This window comes from Lampris incognitus, chromosome 3, assembly GCF_029633865.1.
Source record: "Lampris incognitus isolate fLamInc1 chromosome 3, fLamInc1.hap2, whole genome shotgun sequence".
Taxonomy (NCBI): domain Eukaryota; kingdom Metazoa; phylum Chordata; class Actinopteri; order Lampriformes; family Lampridae; genus Lampris; species Lampris incognitus.
This window is the reverse complement of record NC_079213.1, coordinates 10,144,573-10,162,877: the sequence shown is the minus strand read 5'-3', so window position 1 is coordinate 10,162,877 and position 18,305 is coordinate 10,144,573. Positions and strand designations below refer to the sequence as shown.

Here is an 18,305-nt window from a genome sequence, read left to right as displayed (position 1 = left end):
GTGGACGCACCTTGAATGTAAAATAAGGCCCCGATCAAATAACATTATAGATTTGTTTGAGTGTTGTGGGTAGGATGCGTTGTGTTGAGGTAGGGCAGCATGATCATGTTCACGTTCGGCTTTGCAGCGCTTGCAGACCACTGCATTTTCTCTGTGACTTAGTTGGAAAAAGGGCCCCAAAACCCTGGACATTTTCCGGAGTTTTCCTGGCTCCTCCAACTTCACTTTCCTCCAATTTCTCGACTCAAATTATCTGCTGCATCATCGATGCACCAACAGTAACGATCATCTGAGTGCATCGACGCCCTACACCGCCGCTCCACGTGCCCGGGCATCGTTCTACATGCAGAACGATATGAAATGAAGCTCCAGGGCAGACATTTTTTGATCAGAAATTTGTTGCAATCGAGTTACTCAATTGTGTGGGACAGCCCTACATCACTGTATACGTCTCCACCTCCTCTTTACATATACCACAATATTGAATATATACCAGTATATATCCTGTCAGATGGTAAGTGGTATTGTGAGTGTGTAGCATTGCTTTGTCCAAATGGGAGTGGAGTAGCTGGGAGAGGAGAAGAGCTGGGTAAAACAGAGAGCCTATCCACACCGACAGGCTACTATCGTCACTACTGCCCCGGCGTGGGTGGTGAAACAGAGGCCTGAAATAGACCCACCAGATGGGCCAGGGAAGGGAGGAGTCCTGGCCATTTCCTTTCCACTCCGAGTGCAGACGCTCACAAACATCAACACGGGGACAAGGTGGCGAGACAAAATGCAAACCTCCCAGCATTTAGAACCGGCCACAAACCTCAGCTCCCACTCAGGGTTCCTGCCATAAACTGCTCCTGCTGGTTCAAGGTCAGCACGACAATAGAGCTCGATTTATTTCTCAACATAGACATAGTATACTGACTATATCTGTACGGCTGCATCCAGTCATCCGGTAGACCACCTCTCAAACGGTCTCCCCTTGTCTCTATGAACTTTTCTGAATTTGTGCAACCATCGTGAATTGCCTGTTGGATTCTATGATTAGTAAGTATAGGTCTTAACGGGGATTACAGAACACAAAAGTCTAAATTCCAAGTGAAAGGATATTCAAAGGTAAGATAGCCTCCAGGCTATGACTCCAGGGCAACTCTTAGTCAGGGATTAGGGTTCTGGAATCTAAAGAAAACAGTGGCTTGGCAGTGTTTGAATGTGTTTTTTAACTTGACTAGTACAAACCCCAATTCCAATGAAGTTGGGACGTTGTGTAAAACATGATTGAAAAGAGAATACAATGATTTGCAAATCCTTTTCGACCTATATTCAATTGAATACACGACAAAGACAAGATATTTAATGTTCAAACTGATAAACTTGATTGTTTTTTGCAAATATTCACTCATTTTGAATTTGATGCCTGCAACACGATGCAAAGAAACTGGGACAGGGGCAACAGAAGACTGGGAAAGCTGAGGAATGCTCAAAAAACACCTGTTTGAAACATTCCACAGGTGAACAGGTTAATTGGAAACAGGCGAGTGTCATGATTGGGTATAAAAGGAGCATCCCCGAAAGGCTCAGTCGTTCACAAGCAAGGATGGGGCGAGGTTCACCACTTTGTGAACAACTGCGTGAGCAAATAGTCCAACAGTTTAAGAACAACGTTTCTCAACGTACAACTGTAAGGAATTTAGGGATTTCATCATCTACAGTCCATAATATCATCAAGAGTCAGAGAATCCAGAGAAATCTCTGCACGTAAGCGGCAAGGCCAAAAACCAACATTGAATGCCCGTGACCTTCGATCCCTCAGGCGGCACTGCATTAAAATCCAACATCATTCTGTAAAGGATATTACCACGCGGTCTCAGGAACACTTCGGAAAACTATCGTCAGTTAACACAGTTCGTCGCTACATCTACAAGTGCAAGTTAAAACTCTGCCATGCAAAGCGAAAGCCATATATCAACAACACCCAGAAACGCTGCTGGCTTCTCTGGGCCCAAGCTCATCTGAGATGGACTGACGCAAAGTGGGAAAGTGTGCTATGGTCTGACGAGTCCACATTTCAAACTGTTTTCGGAAATCATGGGACGTTGTGTCCTCTGGGCTAAAGAGGAAAAGGACCATCCAGATTGTTATCAGTGCAGAGTTCAAAAGCCAGCATCTGTGATGGTATGGGAGTGTGTTAGTGCCCATGGCATCATGGGTAGCTTGCACATCTGTGAAGGCACCATTAATGCTGAAAGGTACATGCAGGTTTTGAAGTAACATATGCTGCCATCCAAGCGACGTCTTTTTCAGGGACGTCCCTGCTTATTTCAGCAAGACAATGCCAAGCCACATCCTGCATGTGTTAACAGCGTGGCTTCGTAGTAAAAGAGTACGGGTACTAGACTGGCCTGCCTGCATTCCAGACCTGTCTCCCGTTGAAAATGTGTGGCGCATTATGAACCACAAAATACGACAACGGGGACCCCGGACTGTTGAGCAACTGAAGTCGTACATCAAGCAAGAATGGGAAAGAATTCCACCTACAAAGCTTCAACAATTGGTGTCCTCCGTTCCCAAACACTTATTGAGTGTTGTTATAAGGAAGGGTGATGGAACACAGTGGTGAACATGCCCCTGTCCCAGCTTCTTTGGAACGTGTTGCAGGCATCAGATTCAAAATGAGTGAATATTTGCAAAAAAACAATAAAGTTTATCAGTTTGAACATCAAATATCTTGTCTTTGTAGTGTATTCAATTGAATATAAGTGGAAAAGGATTTGCAAATCATAGTATTCTGTTTACATTTTACACAACGTCCCAACTTCATTGGAATTGGGGTTTGTAAATGTAGACAAATGCATTATGCCAACCGTGGCAGTGATTTCAGGTTACCACAAACAGCCAAGGTACGCCGTAATACCAAGGTACGCCGTAATACCAAGGTACGCCGTAATACCAAGGTACGCCGTAATACCAAGGTACGCTGTAATACGTCTGCATCTGCAATGACAAAAACCTGCCTGTTCTTGGGCATTTAAAGGTAGGATGCGGGACTTTAATACAGAAATGAATGTCCGTGACATTCAAGCCCTTGCCAAAGGAGTTCATACAATGACGATTAAGCCCATCACCACCAGGAAAATCTCTCTACTTTGCAGTACATTGGAGTTTTAATCTGGTGTCCGGGACATTCCCGCGCTGGCGCACCGGAAGTGATGCGTTTTACATCAATCAGGAATGACTGCTTCGCCAGAGCTGAACTTCTGTAAGTTCTTGGGAGAAAAAAAAAACCCAAAAAAACAATTTGGGGCCTTTACAACCGCTGAGCACCTAGTAGGCCTATTTATCATTTATTTATGTTGGGCAGTCTTCGAAGGTATTAGTCATCGTTTGTATTTGGGATTCAGAATTTAATCTCAAGATGACAGGCTGTGTTTGGACCACTGAACACATTATGTTTTATTACGGCCAAACGTTATTACTAGCTTTTAAAATGTTTATCTTTATCTCAAACCAGCCTAAAAAAAGCCCCCAAAACAACAGCAACAGCTGAACTTCCGTGTGAGGGAAGCGTCTGCGTGCCTCTGGGTAGCTTGCTTGCCTTCAGGGCTTGGTGCCGGAAAGCTTCCGGGCTTGGAAGCTACGGCGGAAAAACCTGAGAAGCATCCCAGAAACGTTTCTGATGCTCCGCAGAAAGAAGAAACGTGGTGTTCAGAGGAAAGACTAGAGTAAAAAAAGAGAAAAAAAGAAAGTGATCGTCGGTGAGGACAAACCCTCATTTCCATTGGTGTAGCGTTCCCTCGTTGATAGCGCTGAGTGAAGAGAAGTGATTACTCTCACTGCCAGAAGGGGGAGACAAACGTTCCGCACTGCAGGTTTAAGTTACCATTGATGGGTAAGACCCACAGCATTCCATGCATGAACCAAAAAAGAAAAGGAACATCTGAGAGGATACGCTGTACAGTATAATTTTAGATGCGGTTTATAAAAAGGGATTAGTTTGTCTGTTATTGGCAAACATTGCTTTTCAGGACTGTTCAGTGTCTTAGCCAAAACAGCTTGTGGGCAAAAACGTCATTACAGCTTGTTTTGAAAGAAGGACTATATTTGTTCCAACAATTTGGTCACAGTTAATCCTAACGTATAAAATCACAAAGCTACACCTGTAAATACCTGACACCAGCCAGGCCGGGTCTCACGCCTCTCAGGGTGGAGTAAAATCCTGGGTTTTTACCGGGACCGCCGTCTTTGGTGTGAAACGGTCCATGGCTCAAATCTATTCCAAGGCATCTGCACAGCATTTCCATGAACTGTGTCGCGTCACTTAGCCTCACAGAATCCCCCCATTTACACTTTCAATGTGTTGTGTTCGACACGTTGGTTCTGGGGATACTTATGCAAAGACGATGGCTTCATGCTCTGGCAGCCAACTATTCCTCCGTTTTCCATGAGTTTTGCTTGAATATACATGACAGCAATTACACACAGAAGGTCATGCTATTCACAATCAACTATCAGTGCAAGTCTGAACGGTCTCCAAATGGACTGTGTAACTTTTAGCTGGTTACTGAACACACCCCCCAAACTTCAGACACTAAATTCCAGCACATAACAATATGGCCAGAAATTTGTGATCTAAGCTATGCAATGTCGGGCATCCGGGTAGCATAGTGGTCTATTACGTTGTCTACCAACATAGGGATCACCAGTTCGAATCCTCGTGTTACCTCCGGCTTGGTTGGGCATCCCTACAAACACAATTGGCCGTGTCTGCAAGTGGGAAGCCGGATGTGGGTATGCATCCTGGTCACTGCACTAGCACCTCCTCTGGTCAGTCGGGGCATCTGTTCAGGGGGGAGGGGGAACTGGGGGGAATAGCGTGATCCTCCCACGCGCTATGGCCCCCTGGTGAAACTCCTCACTGTCAGGTGAAAAGAAGCGGCTGGCGACTCCACATGTACTGGAGGAGGCATGTGGTAGTCTGCAGCCCTCCCCGGATCAGCAGAGGGGGTGGAGCAGTGACATATGCAAATTGAGAAGACCGTTAACTATGAGCATGTGTACTATTCACAGAGGATTTGGGAGCAGCGACCGGGACAGCTCGGAAAAGTGGGGCAATTGGACGGGTACAATTGACAACTGGGGACAAAAAGGGGGCAAAATGCAATCCCAAAGGGTAAAAATATTTTTTTACAACCTGACAATTTTCCATGACTTCAATAACAATTCCAGGACATTTTATCATTATTCCCGGTTCTTTCCATGACTGAAAAACTAGTCCGTAAATTCCAGGTTTTCCAGGACACGTGGGAACCCTAACGTCCTTATTTTATAACGCTGTACAGCTTATGTTGTAACACAAAAAAACGAATGCCACGCTGCACAGTTAGTGGTGATATATGACAAATAGCTGACTGGAATACCGTCGTTCACACGGTGTTTTCAAGCTCCACATCAGCAAGGTGCTGATGACACAGAGGTCAGGACGGGTCTGACGGAGAGGAGATGAAGGCATTTGCCGTGTGCGTGTGAGAAATGGGGCTTTCCAAGAAAAAGTTGTGAACTGCTGTGAAATGGGGTGGGGGTGGGGGGCTCCTCAACAATCCCAGGATTTGAAACCCAGAGGGGTCTCATTTATAAATGTTGCATAGGCGCAAAAGAAGGTTTAGGCCACTTTCTAAGCAAACTTCGGGACGGGAGAGTGTGCGGTCCTACCAGAAAACTTTTGCCCCTTTTCATCTACATGGTACCGGCTCAACGCGATTCGACTCGCCCTTTTTTCATTTTCCATTACTGGAAAGTACCAGCATTTGGTAACTGTTACCACTTTTCTGGTACCACCTGCGTCGAGGCTCCAAAAGAGCTGGAGCGGGTACCGAAATCAATGCAGACCTCTGATTGGTCAGAGAAACACGTCGCTGCGTCATTTTGCATCACCAATGCGCACATGGGATATCACCCGCCATTTTTAAATACCGAAGCGGTCGAAGCGGAGATATCTTAACTTTGAAACTGAAAACCAGGCGTCGCTATGACAACCAGCTACACTGAGCGGGTACCGTTAGGGTAATGGAAAACGACACAGAAGCGAGTGGAGTCGAGTTGAGCCGGTACCATGTAGTGGAAAAGGGGCATTTGACCCACGAGTACCACCTATACTGCAGAAATGAGAAACGGCGACTCCGATGGCAGAAGGATGAAACTGTTTGAAATAAACCGAGATATTACCTCTCACGTATTACATATGAAGAGTTAATTTGCAAAAACAGATAAAAGTCATTTCACCTGTTTGATTGATACTCCCTGGAGAGTGCACGAAACATGATTTAGGACAATAAATACAGACGGAGAGGTCTGGTTTTGCAGAAGAACCCCTCAAGTATGTTGCATAGTTTAATCATATTCCATTGGGTCTGTAATTATTATTATTATTATTACTTTTCCCCCCTTCTTCCCCCCAATTGTATCTGGCCAATGACTCCACTCATCCGAGCCGTCCCGGTCGCTACTCCACCCCGTCTGCCGATCCGAGGAGGGCTGCAGACTACCACATGCCTCCTCTGATACATGTGGAGTCACCAGCCGCTTCTTTTCACCTGACAGTGAGGAGTTTCACCAGGGGGACGTAGCGCGTGGGAGGATCACGCTATTCCCCCCAGTTCCCCCTCCCCCTGAACAGGCGCTTCAACCGACCAGAGGAGGCGCTAGTGCAGCGACCAGGACACACACCCACATCCGGCTTCCCACCCGCGGCCACGGCCAGTTGTGTCTGTAGGGACGGCCGACCAAGCCGGAGGTAACACAGGGATTCGAACCGGCGATCCCCGTGGTGGTAGGCAACGGAACAGACCGCTACGCTACCCGGACTCCCTTGGGTCTGTGATTATTAAACAACACTTGCACGCTGTGAAATCTATTCTCAGATAGTAAGGTGAGCAGTAGGACAAATTACGTTTAAACTGAGGCAGTTTCCGGTGCCTCCGTCGGGCAGATACAAGTGCCTAGTTTCATACCGTTATCAAATGGGCAGAACTGTCGCTGAGATAATGGCCCTTTCATTGCCAGTCACAATCAGGGTAGTTTCCACACCCTAATGTGTTGCGCAATTGGGTAGCTTTTCCGATACAATCGAGTGGTCGGGTATAAACAGGCATATAATTATGACGTGTAATGACGCACAATGGTTGCTTCGACACTGTTGGAAGACTTGGCGAACGGAGGACCTCGGCGAGAGCGAATTTGCAGAGACCAGCAATACTTACTGGCCAATGATATTGAGCGGCCTATGAGCAGGTTTGTTCTCTTGGCTCTCTGTGCTATACTGGGCCCAGCTTTACAGAGGAGCACCTGCAGGAACCGAGCCGGGCCATTCCCACTTCCAAGTGCTGACAACCCTCAGAGTTCTGGCAACCGACACTTTTCAAAAGGTAATCGGCAGACAGGTCAGGGATCGCTCAGCCAACCTTTGGCCGTGTTATGCCGGACATGTTAGGAGGTCTACAGGTTTGACGTATCTCTACATAACGTTTCCTGACACGGTGGGTGAACAAGCAAATAAAAAAGCGCAATGAGCAGCAATGTCCGGTTTCCCCAAATGTAATCGGTGCCATTGACCGCACTACTATATGGGCACCGAGTGAGAATGAATTTGCTTTCATTAACCGAAAGCATTTTCATTCAATGAATGTCCAAATCATGTGTGATGCGGACATGGTAGTTGCTAAAGTGGTGGCTTAGGGGCCTGGTTCAACCCATGACTCGTTCATATGGAGAACAGCCGTGTTGGGCGCAGACTTGAGGCCGGAGTTGTGCGTGATGGCTGGCTTCTAGTAGGTACGGATGATTAATTTATAAATTCCAAATCAATGCCAATTTCTCTCTACTGCAGTGCCTAACCAACTGACTAATCTTGCAAGCGACAGCGGATATGTGGGATATCCCCTCGAGCTGTGGCTGCTCGCCTCCTTCTCCAACACCCAGAGCGCAGAGGAGAGAAACTAGAATTTGCCCAATTGTCAGGCCCGCGCTGTCGTGGAGCGCACCATTGAGCTTCTGAAAGCCGGATGGGGTTGCCGTGATTCCACAGGTGGAAAACTTTGGGGGGGGGGGGGGGCATTTTCCCCTTTCCTCCCCAGTTGTATCCGGCCAATTGTCCCACTCTTCCGAGCCGTCCCGGTTGCTGCTCCACCCCCTCTGCCGATCCCGGGAGGGCTGCAGACTACCACATGCCTCCTCCGATACATGTGGAGTCGCCAGCCGCTTCTTTTCACCTGACAGTGAGGAGTTTCGCCAGGGGGACGTAGCGTGTGGGAGGATCACGCTATCCTGAACAGGCGCCCCAACCGACCAGAGGAGGTGCTAGTGCAGCGACCAGGACACATACCCACATCCCGTTTCCCACCCATAGACACGGCCAGTTGTGTCTGTAGGGACGCCCGACAAAGACGGAGGTAACACGGGGACTCGAACCGGCGATCCCTGTGTTGGTAGGCAACGGAATAGACTGCAACGCGACCCAGACGTCCCACAGGTGGAAAGTTTGTATACAAGCTTGAAAAGGTTTCAAAATTGTGAGGGCGTGTGCTGTGCTACATAATGTGGCGCGGCTAAAGAATGTGTCTTTACGCCCTGACGCTGTTGGCTGCGTTGGCCCCGAACCCAACCCCTCGCCCCAGGCCGACCCAAACACCGCTGCCATGCGCCAGCGTGGGCACGCCACGCGTTGCTTGTAAAAACACCGGGGTATGGAAAAATGACAGTATTTATCAACGTACTTATTAAGTAGCTCTCTCCGCATAGCGCTTATGTCACATAAAACAAGTCGTTTGTTTTAACTGCTTGGCAACCTCGTTAATTGAGTCGATGGTGTCTCTTTGCATCTGTAGGACTGCATCTGTGAGGACACGGCCGCTGGAGTTGTTGAGACGCACGAGGTGCAGCGGAGACGCCGAGGCTGGGCTCACCCAGCTCCTGCACCACCGACCCCGCTGGACCCTGCACCGACTCTAAAAACAGTAGTTCTTGTAGTTTGGATGTGTTTTCGTCCTCACTGTCAGGTGAAAAGAAGCGGCTGGCGACTCCACGTGTATGGGAGGAGACATGTGGTAGTCTGCAGCCCTCCCCGGATCGGCAGAGGGGGTGGAGCAGCGACCGGGACGGCTAGCAAGAGTGGGGTAATTGGCCAGATACAATTGGAAAGAAAAAGGGGGAACCCCCCCCCCCCAGAAAAAAAAAATCAGAATGTTTTTGTGTGTAAGCACTTTGTGTTTCATCTGTACGCAACAATTCGATGTGAATCCTCCTCACAGTTTCATAAACTGGGCCCCAGGACTTCGGTGTGAAACTAGCATACGGTCTAAGTGAGGATTTCATCATCGTCGTTTGACAAGGCATGCTTGTGGGTGTTTGAGGTCGCCCTTCATGGCACTCAGCTGCAGAATTTATCTGTTCAGGGTGCGGCGTTTCTTTGAGGTGGCTGCGAATATTTGGATAGCTTGGAGAAAAATAAATAAAATACATCAAGATATCGAACATACCAGCGGAGGACAACACTCACGTTCAGTTAACATACCCTCGTTTTACCAATTTAGGTGTGGTTGAATGGCTGCGAGGGACACTATTAAACACCTGATTACAGAGATCCTTCGTTATTAATTCACCAGCTCGGTGTGCTCTGTGAGGTTTTACCAACAGGGACGTCCTTATTCCATCACCGCATGTTGTATTCGAAGGGGGTGACGACCATTCTGTTTTTGTGGCTCAGCCTCTGATGTAGCTTCAACTCAAGACAAGCTCAAGGGCACAAAAGAAAATTACTTTTAGACCATGAACTCGCTTTTTCTGCCAAGCCTATATTGTTTACATGGTCAGTATTAGGGCTGTCAAAACTGGCCAAAAATGACCTCAAGGTTATTCCTTCTTAAAAAAACAACACAGGTTCGAACCCATTCAAATACACTTTTTGCACATTAGGTCCATAAGAGGGCAAACAAATACAACGAGAGACATAACTACTTGTATAGGTATATTTATGTTTACGTAAACACGTCGTAAAAGATGTACATACCTAAACATCACAACGACAACGAGATGAATGATTCGTAACTGATGCGTTATTCGATAGCCTAGTTTTTATACAGATGAGGCAATACTCATACTGGTTTAAATGAGTAGATTGTAGATTTCTACGGTTCTATTGGTGATTGTTCCACAGCGAGTGATATGGTACCTGGGTTCCAATTCCTGACAGAACTCTCTAAAGCCCAGCCCAGATAGCAAAATTGCTGTGGCCTGGACCCGTCCCCGTGTGGAATGATGGCACCTGGGCGGTCCGTTCCTGTTTGAAAGATCTGGGCCAGAACCAAGCCACGGCAATTCTGCATGTGCCACATATTTGCCAAAGGTGGCCCACATTTGTTTTGTGATATTTGGGCCATATTCACCATTTACCACACGGGCCACTTCAGGGTCACATCCAGATCACATGTTGTCGAGAGCACCGCATCTTTGCCAAAAAAGGCCCACAATTGATTTGGCATATTTGGTATTATACATGTGGGCCACTTCAGGCTCACATCCATTTTGTCAGCACCAGAAGAAGGCTGTCAGTGCTGCGTCAATGCTGCATCATTGCCTGAAGTGGCCCACATCCGGATGCTATCTGGGAGCCCATCAGCTATACTGATGGCCTCATGTCCTTGCATATGAACCAAGTTTCTTCGTGCAAGCCTCTTATCGTGCAGCAGATAGCGAGCTTGTGGCGGGCGTGTCAAATAAGAGTTGAGACATGGCTGTTTGGGGTGGAGTTCCAGACATCAGGCCAAGCTCATTTGGGTGCATATTTTCGAGATGTGCCCTCAGGTTACTAGTGGTGGAATGGTAAACTAACTGTAGGCTTGGGTATGACTTTTTATCTCGAGAGGCCACAATTTTTCCATTTTCTGACCAAAAACCCGAAGTATTTCCAAAAGGGGCTTTTTAAGATTGTTTGGAAAGAAAATCACTCTCTGCAGCCGAGTTGGGTTGTGAGCTCCCTGCCATCTTTACCACACAGTTGTTGTTGAATTATTCGCTCGTGTCAGCTTGACCTAAATTTCATTTTCAGCCAATCAAAGTGACATTGTGTGACTCCTGTCCGTCATGCAGCGTATTCAGTGCAGCAGCCAAGAACCTTGTGAGTATTCACGAGGCAGACAGCTGCAGTAGTGCTGCCCCCCCCCCCAAAACAAATATTAATTTTCACACTCAAATGTCTGGGGTTTTTTTTGTTGTAACAATTCGGTTATATGTTCAAATGTGGACTATTCATTGACAGCCCTAGTCAGTATTACTACTTCTGTTTCCTATGTTACCCCAGCTAAGGAGGTTTTGTGATGCAGTGAGAATAAACTAAAAAGTGGAGACCGGTTTAAATAAATTTCCCCATTGGACACACAGTATTTTGCAGATCAGGATAAACCTTTTAAGTGCCCCGAAGCTTGGCATGTTAATCCAGACTTGATGTATTGCATCCAGATGACGTGAAACATGCTTCAACAAAGGACACTTAAGTTACGACCCTGGTCTGGTTTTCATAGCTTTTGCCATTGTGCACATGTTATGATATCATTGTCCCCGTCGGTTTCATTTGGGAGATTTTTGGCCATCCGAATACCGCAAAACACAGCTTTACAACAGCTTTTCGCAGGTCAACTGAACAATAGCCTTGCAGCTCTCATTTCAAAACAAAAAGTGCGTTAGACTGTGTACGTAATTTCCCATTATCCATGACCTCTATTGTGTTGCTCGGGTAGTTTATGGATGGTTACTACTACCGTATTTCCTGGGCTACAAATCGTTTTTTTTTCTCGTCTGGCTGGTCCTGCGACTTATATTCCGAAGTAATTTATACAGTATAATTTTGTCGGGAGGAATACGCTGCATTTCAACTACGGCCACTAGATGGCACTGTTTACGCTTGTGACGCAATTGAAAATACTGTGACGCCCACAGAAATTGAATGAGTAGAACGGACCGTCATTGCCCGACCCGTTGCGGAAAGCCGATTTGTTCGACGCATGCGCGAAAACGCGTTTACTTCCTGTCACCGCCATCATTTCACAACGTTGTTGGAAAACGTCTTCTCCGCCTTGAAGTCGTGGATTCTTTTGCCTTATAAGGCAAATGCACTACTCTGCCGACAGGAAGTAGACGCGTTTTCGCGCATGCGTTGAGCAAATCGGGTTACAGTAAGGGATCGAGGAATGACTCGGGACATTGAACTGTTTTTGTTTTGTTTTTAACAGCGTAAACTTTATTTCAGGGTCCCGCTGTATTCAAATAACAGTATAATTTTGTGATATTTACAGTAAGTCAGAATGCACAAGGGATGTTGGTATGTCAATGAATACAAAAATGTATTGAAAACAACTCGAAATACAAAAAAACAGTTACCAAAGAAGTGAATCTGAACTGCATAGTCAGTACTAGGAAAAGGTAAGTGAGGGGTCAAAGAGGGTGGGGCATTCCTGATTCATGAACAACGTCAAACTCGCCATTGTGTAACACTATTGCCAAACACTGGCAAGCAGATTTCAAGGGTCAGCCTAGTCAACTTCCCCCATTCTGGATGTGTCATCGTCCCCTTCCAGAGGGGACATGTCCTCGGCTGGGGCAGACGAGGGCTCATCTGAGGTCAGGTCATCTTCATCTTCATCAATACCAAGTCCCAACTTGATCATCCTGCAGATGTAGTTGGAGTGGGTCTGGGGGTCGCCCAAGCTGAACCCTGAGGACAGCAGAGCAGTCTCAAACAGAAGAATAACCAGGTCCTTCACAGATTTATCATTCTTGTCAGCCTCTGCCTTCTGCCTCAGGGTCTCTGCCCTCTGCCAGGGTTAATCTCCAGGTGCTTTTTAGCAGTCATGTATCCCATAGTAGAGTTGCCCCTCAGGGCTTGGGCCTTCATTATCCTCTCCATATTGGCAGTCCAGCCATAGGTGCTGGTAACAGTGCAGCAAGGAGAGGAGACCAGGCGGTTGGAGACTGTGACCTTTTCCACCTTCTTCTCCAGGATGTCCTTCATGATCTTGCACAGGCTCTCAAACCGAGATTTCTTTTCCTCCTGCCTCTTATTCTCATCCTCATCGTCAGGTAGCTCCAAGCCCTCCTTGGTCACTGAAACCAGGTTTTTGCCCTCAAATTCCTTTAGTTGCTGGACACAGTGCTCATCAATGGACTCAGTCGTGTAAATGACCTCCAGGCCAGCTTTGCGAAGGCACGCCACAAAGGCAGAGTTAGCCACCTGGTCTTTGGTCTCACCAGTGATGTAGTAGATACGTTTCTGGATGTCTTTCATGCATGTGACATAGTCCTTTAATGAAACCATTGGACACTGAACTGTTTGCCGTGGTCATACGAGTAGTACACAAGAAAATGGTGCCAACACATGCCAATGGGGCTGTAAATGTTTGAATTACTCCGCTGCTCATTTGGTCGTTACTGCAAAACCTCATTTCAGAGTTCGCAACTTAACAAAAAAAAAAGAGTCCGCTACTTGCCGCAAGTTGGTTTAAACGAAAGTTAGCCCGCTACAACGGTCATAGTTCTTTCCAATGGCAGCGGTTCAAATAAAAGTGGCCATCACTCTGACCATCCTGCTATGTTGATTTGAACGGGAATGTCTGTTCTACTCATTCAAGTTTTATGGTATCGCCATATAAATGCGACTTATACACCGAAGCAACTTATCCGTGTTTTTTTTCCTCACAACAAAGCTTTTTTTTTTGCTGAGTGCAACTTATACTCCGGGGAGACTTGTAGTCTGGGAAATACGGTACCTATAGGCTGGTCATTTCTGCAGGTTGAATCAGGGAGTAGCTAAGCAATGTGATGGACAATTGTTAATATTGGACATTTTGGATAACAACTTTTAACTTGCACTTTTGTGTTCACTTTCAAGTATGTGTTTTAGATAACTGGGTTAAACTCTGACTTTCTGAAACCTGTCTTGACACTTGTGTTCAGTTGCCTCCTAAGATGCTGTTGTAAAGCAGAGTCCAACTGGTGGCCCTGTATCCAAAATCTCTACAATGAAGTCGGTGAGTAAAATGAAAACATTACACATTATCATTTGCATGATGGCAAAACCTACAAAAGATCCACCCTTTATGAAAGCAGAATAATCCTTTAACATGATAAGTAGAAAAATCTCCACTCTGACATGAATTTATAGCCATGAGGGTTGAGATGGAGGACAAATAGCTATCCATCCCTTATCAGCTCACGTGACAGAACTTTAGGCCAGTCATGTGCACAGCCTTTCCTTCAGCCATGATGCACTTCATTACAGAGTAAATTCCTAATTAAGACACACACACTACAAATTTTCAATTTAATTAACTTCTGTGAAGTAAGTCTAGTACTGACATTCATCAATGGATGGATTGTTTGACTGAAGTGAGGATTTAGAAGCGCTTCAACTGCAAAATCTTCCCATCCAAACACACTGAGGCAGCCAGAACAAACTGCGAAAACTCAAACTGGAATCAAGCGTCAGTGAAAGTGAAATGAAATCCTGAAGGCATTGCTGCAAAGGTGCTAGCTGATGGGGGAATACCATTTTCAAGTGTGCAACCAATATTAGGCAGTTGTCTTTTTATTAAAAAAAAGAGCAAACATGACCCATTGGACACATAAGAATTGATGAGATGTTGGCAATGGTATTTATGTTAGAGCAAAAAGACATGTGTAAACAGTCTTCCAGAGAACAGGAAAAAAAACTGTTTATAAGCAATAGTGAATGTGGACAGCTGTACACCAACAAGTAAACCACTGGCTAGGTCAAAACAAAAAGGACAACAAAACCAAAAGGACAAAAAAAAGAGATAAAGGTAAACGACATCATTTCTCAAAGGAGAGATGACCAAATGCATCCATGACCGAGATGCACGACACCTCCTTTAGAAGTTTCACATAAGTGAGGAAAAATGAGAACGTGTTTAGGAGTTACGAACAAGGAAAATAATCTGATGAAATGAATGAAAACGTGTGAGGAGGTGGTTAGTGGGGTGAGCTGGGGGAAATTAGTGCTAAATGTATCTCTATCAATGCTCAGGGGGTTTACACAACAGCTCATGCACTATAATGGTTATTTGCTGTTCATGATGCAAGCTTGTGGTACTGGAAGCAAATATCATCCGTATGACCAAGATTAAAATTAGCACTTAAGCATGCCCTGACTTGAGCCCTCAATTAAACATTTCACAACACCTTTTTTTTTTTTTGGTCAGGTTAGATTTTGGCATGGCTAAGAAAATTTGGTCTTTTGGTTCAAGAGAAAAAACAAATAATAAATCCAAGGAGCTTTGGCAGGACAATCATTTGCTTCCCCTGTGTGAACTCATCGTTCGGAGAAACGGAGGAATTCTTACAGTAAAGCGTTTCTTACAGTTAAAGCTGTTAAAGAGGACGACCGTTCTACTCACTTGTAAGTCAACCCATCTCCTTTAGAGCATAGCTCGTCAGCCGTTTGACCATCGGAGACAACGCACGGTTGGTCTGATCTGCTGGTTCAAAACGTGTTGGCCGTTACATAGCGCCGGCGCACGCTGCTGCTGCTGCTGCACACCTACAGTAGCATCCCCCCCCCCCCCCCGCCCTTGCACGCGGGCGAGGTTTTGACATGCTGAGGGGCTTACTTGACATGTTTTGACTACTCAAGACTTTTATCTTTTCATTTCAAATGTACATTGCGCTGAGACAGATCTGGGAAATGCAGTTTACACAAACATGACTTGTCTGAATGAAAAAGCCAGAAAAACAATGACGTCATCTGATCCAGGTGAACTTACTTGTAGGTGAGGCCGTCCCCGATCGAGAAGAGCTGCTGGGCCGAGAGTCCATCCTCAGGAACGTAGCCCGTGCCGCCGCTGATCAAGTAATCTGCCATGCTGTCGAAGCACAAGAAGGAGGAAGTTAACAACGGACGGATAAATAAATAAACAGCCCTGGGCTGCACATAAGACGCAGCTGAAACCGCTCATATGATGCTCGGCAGGGAACTCAAGAGCCTGTTTGCAGACAAGAACCATAGCAACGACAGCATCACCCCCACCCCCCTTACAGCAGGCTGCAAAAACCTTCGCCCGAAGATGCACTGAAACGCATTTTGCATCAAAACAAGCGCGCATCTCTGCAGAAATGAAATGCAAGTCATGGGGAGACGGGCACGAATCGTGAAGACGAGCACCTGCCACGGCTGTCCGCGGAACAAACGGCTGACCTACTAACATCACGTTTGTGTGTTGAAGACGTTCAGGATTATCAACTAAAAAGGGAAGTGGTGGTGGGGGGGGGCGATCCTTTAGAGATATCAACCTTACGAAACGCCCACGTATATAAAAAATGGCATCACATAGAAAAGGGACAGCGCCGGTTCTTCTTCCACTAGCCCGGTGACCTACATTGTGTCAACAGTGGCTGGCTGTGCACAATGCACACACACACACACACACACACACACACACACACACACACACACACACACACACACAGAGAGACAAAACACACCATTTCAGGACGGACCACGCCATCCCCGTCTATGCCGCGGGAAAATAAATACATGCAGGTCTCCGGCGGCGGCGACTCCCGTCACATTTTACTCATATCGACACACGTTGCATATGGCGCATCAGAGCCCTCCACCACCGGGACCCGCCGAGCCGTGGCGCGCCGAACGTGACGCGGCGCAGCGCGGACAAAAACCGCCGGCTGCCCCGCTGAGGGGAACTACCCCGGCGGCAGGCAGGCGGCTCATCGATGCGCTGCCTGGCAGGCCACCGGAGGCGTTACACGACTACGCCGACAAGCGGTCCGGACGGGTCCGCTTCATAACCCAGCAGCGAGCGAGGCGATAGCCGGGCACGAGTGTGCCTGTCTAGACGCCCTCGTGTCAGCCAGCCGGGCGAAGTTGGACACGCGAACACCGGCTGCAGCAAAGCCGGGGGGAGTGGGGGTTAAACCGAAGGACCAGCGCGCGACACGTCCATATTGATCTTTCGTCAGCGACCCCGGACCCGCGAGCGGCGTCCCGGCCAAGGCAGACATGTGCTAGTTAGCTTAGCATAGCCAGCTAGATGGCTCACAGCGAAGCGAGCTCAGGGGGGGAGGAGGAGGAGGGGGGGGTAAAAAATAAAAAACGTAGGGTGACTTTTTCCTCAAAGCGGATTTCCTTTCAAACGCGCCGCTTTACGCCGTCTATGTCAGCGGTACGCCAGCAGCCAAGGGGTCGACTTCCGAACCGGGTCTCTCTCCTTCCTTTTAACAAGGCTAGCTACCTCTTTCTTGGAGCCGATGCACACGCTGACCACGTTACCGAGACGAGGAACTTTCCAGTTGTGCGTATGGAGGACCAGCAGGAGTGAATCTGAAGATGTGGGACGCAATTTATCGCTTTTCTTTCTTTTTTTTTTTTACAGTGGAAAAACAAAAACCCAGATAGAAAACACACAAAAAAACCCGGTTGCGAGTTGCTCCAAAAAAAAAAAAAAAAAGGTGGTGATGCTCGGTGGTAAACTGAGAAGGATGTGATTGCCTGTCGCTGGCTGTAGTGTGTAATGTGTGTCGGTCTGTTATGTACTGACGTCGGCGTCACAACGCCGCCCCCCCCCCCCACTTCCACACACACAGAGCGAGCAAGAGAGCGAGAGAGAGAGAGCGCGAGAGAGAGAGCGAGCGTGTTTAACCCTCTCCTTCCCTCGGCGCTTAAAACAAGAGGATGTGACATCAACGAAAAAGACTAAGCCTCCGCCGCGCTGTGCTAACCATCAGCTGTCTGCAGGAATCCGTCACATCTATTTCCGGTGGCCGGAGAGAGCAGCTGCAGCGGTTTCACCGCGATCGCACCCGTCCGATCTCCGTTATCTGATACGCAAATGTGTTTTGGCAGGGCTTTAAAGACGACGTGAGACGACACAATTAATCCCCAAAGGGAAATTCAGAAGCCCCGGCAGCATGACAAACAGACAGATAAAGTCATTATTACCCTTCAAGAGGAAGCTAAAGTCATTATTACCCTTCAACAGGACACGTGTTGCCACCGTAGCCTGCAGTACAGTAAAATACAAGCTTACCTATGGCACATTTAGTGGGACATGGTAGAAATGGATACACGGATATGGACAAAGGCGGGAGTTGGGGTGTTTTCTTCAGAGCCGCTGTGGCAGAGAGGAGGAAATTCCTGCCAAAGTAGGCGAAATTATATAGGCAAGAAACTCAAATGATATACAACAATGTGGCGCATCCACAAGTGCAACGGGAGCGGAGGATACTGCAGTGGG

General features: G+C 47.1%; 1 protein-coding gene across 5 annotated transcripts in view; it reads right to left on the bottom strand.

The window, feature by feature from the left end:
- impdh1b (IMP (inosine 5'-monophosphate) dehydrogenase 1b) overlaps window positions 1-18,305 on the bottom strand; it is a 62,308-nt gene that overhangs the window by 20,615 nt on the left and 23,388 nt on the right. Inside the window, exons 1-3 of one of the 5 annotated variants that reach the window (XM_056278015.1) lie at window positions 17,304-17,544; window positions 15,819-15,917; window positions 15,453-15,530 (exon numbers count right to left, since the gene is read on the bottom strand). In XM_056278015.1, coding sequence (XP_056133990.1) covers window positions 15,453-15,530; window positions 15,819-15,916 — 176 coding nt within the window. In that variant the 5' untranslated portion in view covers window position 15,917; window positions 17,304-17,544. Of the gene's footprint in view, window positions 1-9,544; window positions 9,571-15,452; window positions 15,531-15,818; window positions 15,918-16,536; window positions 16,657-17,303; window positions 17,545-18,305 lie in introns of those variants that run through there. The other 4 variants (XM_056278014.1, XM_056278016.1, XM_056278017.1 and 1 more) reach the window with 4 other exon arrangements.